A 5,872-nucleotide genomic window follows, 5' to 3' on the forward strand; every position below is an offset into this window, starting at 1 on the left:
TCATAATTTGATTAACAACACCTTCGATCTACAAACAATGCCTCAAAGCGCTTTGTTTGCAGACGAAACGCCTTCAGGACTATTCAGGTAGAAAATTTATAAATTTAAATCCCCTTTGTAGTTGTTGTAATAAAGGACGATTCTCACCTCAGGGTTGCAACAGGTGATTAAGCAGTGCCTACCTGCGCAGTTAAACTAGGAATATAGCAGCAAAAATCGTATAAAAGCTGCGACAGCAAGGACTTTTTCAGCAAACAGATTTTACGCACTGTCGAAGCAAGAACAGCAGCAAAAACTAAAACGCGCTCAAAACTAAAAACTTTAAATACTTGCAAAATCAACTGAACTTCTCTGCCTTAACTGCTGAACTTTAATAAAAAATATAAAAACAATGGCTGATAACATCGATCTCTTGGACTACGAGGAAGAGGAGCTGGTCGAGCCCACCATCGAACCAGTGGCCAAAAAACCGAAGAAAGACGTGAAAGGCACTTATGTGTCCATACATAGCTCTGGATTTCGTGATTTTCTGCTAAAACCGGAGATTCTGCGTGCTATCGTGGACTGCGGCTTCGAGCATCCATCTGAGGTGCAACACGAATGCATACCACAAGCGGTACTCGGCATGGATATACTGTGTCAGGCCAAGTCCGGTATGGGTAAGACCGCAGTGTTTGTGCTGGCGACACTACAGCAGCTGGAGCCAACGGAGAATGTGCCCTACGTGTTGGTTATGTGTCACACACGTGAGCTGGCCTTCCAGATCGGCAAAGAGTATGAACGCTTCGCCAAGTATATGACGAATGTGAAGGTTGGCGTCTACTTCGGTGGCTTGGCCATACAAAATGATGAGAAGTCTTTAAAGGACAAAATGCCACACATAATCGTCGGCACACCTGGACGCATACTAGCTTTGATACGCAACAAGAAACTGAATCTGAAAAATCTGAAACACTTCGTGCTCGACGAATGCGATCAGATGTTGGAGCATATTGATATGCGTCGCGATGTGCAGGAGATCTTCCGCAGCACGCCGCACGCCAAACAGGTGATGATGTTCTCCGCCACGTTGAGCAAAGACATACGTCCGGTGTGCAAGAAATTCATGCAAGACCCTATGGAGGTCTATGTAGATGACGAGGCCAAGCTGACATTGCATGGCTTGCAACAACACTACGCACAGCTGAAGGAGAACGAGAAGAATAAGAAACTGTTCGAGCTGTTGGATGTGCTCGAATTCAATCAGGTTGTCATCTTTGTGAAATCAGTGCAACGCTGCATCGCGCTCAGTCAACTGCTGAGCGAGCAGAACTTCCCTGCGGTCGGCATACATCGTGGCATGTCGCAGGAGGAGCGTTTAAAACGTTATCAAGAGTTCAAGGATTTCCAAAAACGCATTTTGGTTGCCACCAATCTCTTTGGACGCGGCATGGATATCGAGCGTGTGAACATCGCCTTCAACTATGACATGCCGGAGAGCAGCGACACCTACTTGCATCGTGTGGCACGCGCTGGACGCTTCGGCACCAAAGGTTTGGCCATCTCCTTCGTTTCAGATGAGGCGGATAATAAAATTTTGAGTGAAGTTCAGTCAAGATTTGATGTGAAAATCACAGAGTTGCCAGATCAAATCGAATTGAGCTCGTATATCGAGGGACGCTGATGTGGAAAATAGTATTATATATGAACACAATAATGCATGTTGGTGACGCTGGTAATAAGTTTAGTTTAAGTATTTTGTATTGCATGAATTCAATAAAAAAAATTTTAAGAAAAAATTAAATAAAAATTAGTTAGTTTATCATAAAAATAGTTCTTATATAAAATATTGAAAGAAAAATTAAATAAAAATTAGTTTGGCCTGTCAAAATAAAATTTTTCTCTTATATTTGTATACTCTACAGACAAAAAGCCGTTTTAAAGCAAGAAATTTCCATCATAACTGTTTCCTTCATAACCCCTTTTTAATAACCAATTCACTTCATTATTGTTGACCCCTTTTATTAGCAGCTGTTTGTTGTTGAGAAATTTATGTTCAATGCTTATTATAAATACTTTGACCTGCATTTATTATGAAGCATTATTATCAAGAGATCTCGTAGCACAAAAGTGGCCATGCATACTCCCTTCCCATCTGCTTGTAGACACCTGTTGCATTTTTAGTCTCCTCAAAACAATTTTTCATCAGTTCGTGGCCATTAAAATAGCAATGAAGAGCAGTAAGAGCATGATTAGAAAGCAAGTTGTGTCTAGAACAAGCTTGGTGGTCGCTATGAGTTTTATTTTTTCTCAGAAATTTGTTTTTCATTAGGGTTTTGAAGTAAAGATTACCGATGTTATGAAAAAAATTCGAAAAATATTACTGAAAATAAGTATATATTCTGTTAGTTAATGTCTTAATAACAGAAATTTCATTCTATCACTATAAGTTTAATGAATTATTAACATTCTTCCATATGAAAGTATTTCAAGTTTGTTGCTTAAGTCTTTCGTGTAATGTGACATGGGCTTCTAAATCAAAGTATGTAGTGTAAAGGCGTCATATATGTATGTATATGGTATTATAAATGTCAGTAAATGCAGAAAGTTAATCAAAATTTAAAAAGTTATGTTACAGAAACAACAACAACAAACTAGATTATGGAAGATAAAGAAATTGTCATTGCTTATTTCTTGAGTAGATTTAGATTTATCGTCTCCATACACGCTAACTAGTCACTCAATTTTTGAGCTACCTGTCTGAAATTTTGCACATATTCTTCTCTCACCAAGAAGTTGTGTTTTTGTCGAAACTATTAATATCGCATCACTATAGCATATAGCTGTCATACAAACTGAAGGATCAAAATCACTTTCTTGTATGGAAAACTTTTTTATATGACAACTCGTCTTCGTGAAACTCAACTCAGTTTCTTTGCTAAGACATTACTTTAATCTCCGAAAAAATAATTCAAATCAGACTACTATAGCATATAGCTGCCATACAAACTGAACGTTTACAAACAAGATCTTGTATGAAAAACTATTTTATTTAAGGACATATTTTTACAAAACTTGGCAGGGATTATTTTCTGAGCTAACTGTACAATCTGCGAGCAAATTGTGCAGATCGGAACACTATAGCATATAGCTGCCATACAAACTGAACGATCAAAATAAAGTTTTTATATGAAAAACTGTTTATTTGTGACGCTTATTCATGAAATAAAAACAAAAAACAAATTTTGAAATACTTTTTGCGTTTACAACACACAAAAATTCACCGTTAGCAGCGAATTCATGCAATAATTTGCAGCAAACTATTTTTAAATGGTCAAAGGTGCATACGAGCAGGCCCAGTGATGATGTGCTTGCTTGCAGGCAAAAACGAGGCAGCCAATGCAACAACACTGTCATATATTAACAGTTAGTAATGCTGTCAATCGGCCACAAGACACAGCGCAACGTCAGACAACGCGTTCCTGCCACAGTGCACCCCGAAAAGGAGGCCACAACGCAATGCCGCGACTTTTGCCACAGCAGAGCACAGGCTCGCAAACAAATATATAGTATATAATATATAGTAATATATGTGTATGCTTGTATCTGCCTGCCGGCTGTCCAACGCCCGCCACGCACAACTGTCAAACAATTTGGACAGCGCGCTTGCGCAAATCAAGCAAAAACCTCAAGTCAAGCAAGCTAACTTACGCCCGAATGTATGTATATACTATATGTGTACATAAGCGAAGCAGCATCATCATTAATGCCCGCTTTTACGAGACACGCTCCCAAAGCAAAGCGCGTTCGTGCGCGCATGCGCAGTGGCTTTCAAAGTGGCAAGTGCGCGAAATGCGCAGCCGCTTGCTTCTATGCGTTTTTATGTATATGTGTATGTAAAAAGAGTATGAGAATAAGTCGAAGCCGCTGGTGTTGTGCTGGCCAAAAGAAGATGCACACAGCACGGCAACCGGTTCACATAACTGTTGTTTACGCTTTGGCCCGTTTTGGTCGATTATGCGCCGCATCTCACTGACTGGCTCACCAGCTACATAGCAGCAGTAATTGTTGTTGTTGGCATGGCAATTGCTTTGGGACAAATTTTTTATTGTTTACTTGCCGCTATTTTAATCGGTTGCTTGCTGGCATACCATTCTACTTGTTGTTGTTTTTTAGTATTGTTGTTGCTGTTGTTATTATTGTTCTTGTTATTAGTATTGTTGTTGCTGTTACTACTATTGTTGTTACCATTATTATTAGTTTTGTTCTTGTAATTTTTCTGCTTTCTTATCATCTTTCTTTTAAGCGCTTGCCGTTTTTCCCCCACTTTTTAGCCGCCTAACGTTATATACGAGCGCAGTCGGGTCAATTCGCATGTGACTTTGAAATTATTGTATTTATTGTGTATTTATGTCCGTGTGTGTGTGTGTGTATGAGTAGACATGAAAATGACAGCGTAGCTTTAATTATCCGCCTTAATAGCGTTAGAAGTTTGTTGCTTAAGTCTTTCGTTTTGTTCACAATGAATGGCGGGCAATTTGGCTGGCGTATAATTTATTAGAGAAAATTTGTATATTTTATGTGAGAAAAGTGTATGCACTTATAGCAAGAAGCGCAATGAATGGTTTCAAGCTGATGATGCTCGTTTATGGCTCACTTTGCTTGTTTGCGCTTGATAGCTTTAGGAGCATGAAAGGAATGAGGTCGTCAGCATAGCAGACCCTATATTTATGACATGTTTAAAATATTAATTTAATGAGGAAAATGTATAAAAATAAGTTTTACGTACATAAATAAATTATGTAAGTTTTTTTCTTAAAAAATCACTAGTTTTAGTGACAAACAATTTATTTTAAGAAGAAAAATGTTAACTTTAAAGCCACAACACCCTACACAACAGCATTTCTTACAACCATTGCATAAACAGCCTACAGTTTACATTCAAGAGATTTGATATAAACAAACTTCTAGTCGAATTAAGGTAAATCGCGTCGCAAATAGCATTAATAAAGAGATTTATCTTCAATTTGGTAGATCGGGTTGTATGGCAGCTATATGCTATAGTGATCCGATCTAATAAATATATTCGGAGATTATACAATTGTCTTAAAAAATAATAAATGTTAAATTTTGTGAGGATATCTTGTCATTTAAAAAATTTTTCCATACAAGAACCTGAATTTTAACGAACAGTTTGTATAGCAGCTATATGCTGTAGTGATCGAATCTGAATAATATTTTCGGAGATTGTACAATTATCTTAAAAAATAATAAATATTAAATTTTGTGAGAATATCTCGTCAAATAAAAAAATTTTCATACAAAAACTTGAATTTGATCGGTCAGTTTGTATGACAGCTATATGTTATAATAGTCTGATCTTAAGGATTTTTTCAGAGATTTTAGCTCTTCTTAGGAAAATATTTCATGCCGAATTTCGTGAGGATATCTCGTCAAATAAAAAAGTTTTCCATACAAGAACTTGAATTTTAGCAAACACTTTGTATGACAGCTATATGCTATAGTAGTCTGATCCCAACAATTTATTCAGAGATTTTAGCGTTTTCTTAAAAAATATTGCATGTCAAATTTTATGCGGATAACTCGTCAAATAAAAAAGTTTTCCATACAAGAACATGATTTTAATCGTTCAGTTTGTATGGCAACTATATGCTATAGTGATCCGATCTCCACAATTTCATGGCAGATTATAGCATTGTCTTGAAAAATAACCCACGACAAATTTCGCAAAGATATCTTCACAAATAAAGAAGTTTTCAATAGAAGGACTTGATTTTGATTTATCGGCGATTCACACAAATGAGCAGCTACTTTGGAAAAAAAGGATGTGTGCGAAATCAATATAATTGACAAAATTTCTATATATTAAAAT

At 37.0% G+C, this 5,872-nt stretch overlaps 1 protein-coding gene across 1 annotated transcript; it reads left to right on the forward strand.

The window, feature by feature from the left end:
- The first annotated feature begins 247 nt into the window (after nucleotides 1-247).
- Nucleotides 248-1,698, forward strand: LOC125778620 (ATP-dependent RNA helicase WM6-like). The gene has a single exon (XM_049457158.1). It carries the CDS (start codon nucleotides 392-394, stop codon nucleotides 1,661-1,663), a length of 1,272 nt encoding a protein of 423 aa, XP_049313115.1. The 5' UTR covers nucleotides 248-391; the 3' UTR covers nucleotides 1,664-1,698.
- Nucleotides 1,699-5,872: the final 4,174 nt, after the last annotated feature.

This window comes from Bactrocera dorsalis, chromosome 5 (genome assembly GCF_023373825.1).
Source record: "Bactrocera dorsalis isolate Fly_Bdor chromosome 5, ASM2337382v1, whole genome shotgun sequence".
In the NCBI taxonomy this organism is placed as follows: domain Eukaryota; kingdom Metazoa; phylum Arthropoda; class Insecta; order Diptera; family Tephritidae; genus Bactrocera; species Bactrocera dorsalis.

Bases quoted from the DNA above. Each gene is read 5' to 3' on its own strand.
- LOC125778620 (XM_049457158.1), top strand. From the start codon at position 392: ATGGCTGATAACATCGATCTCTTGGACTACGAGGAAGAGGAGCTGGTC.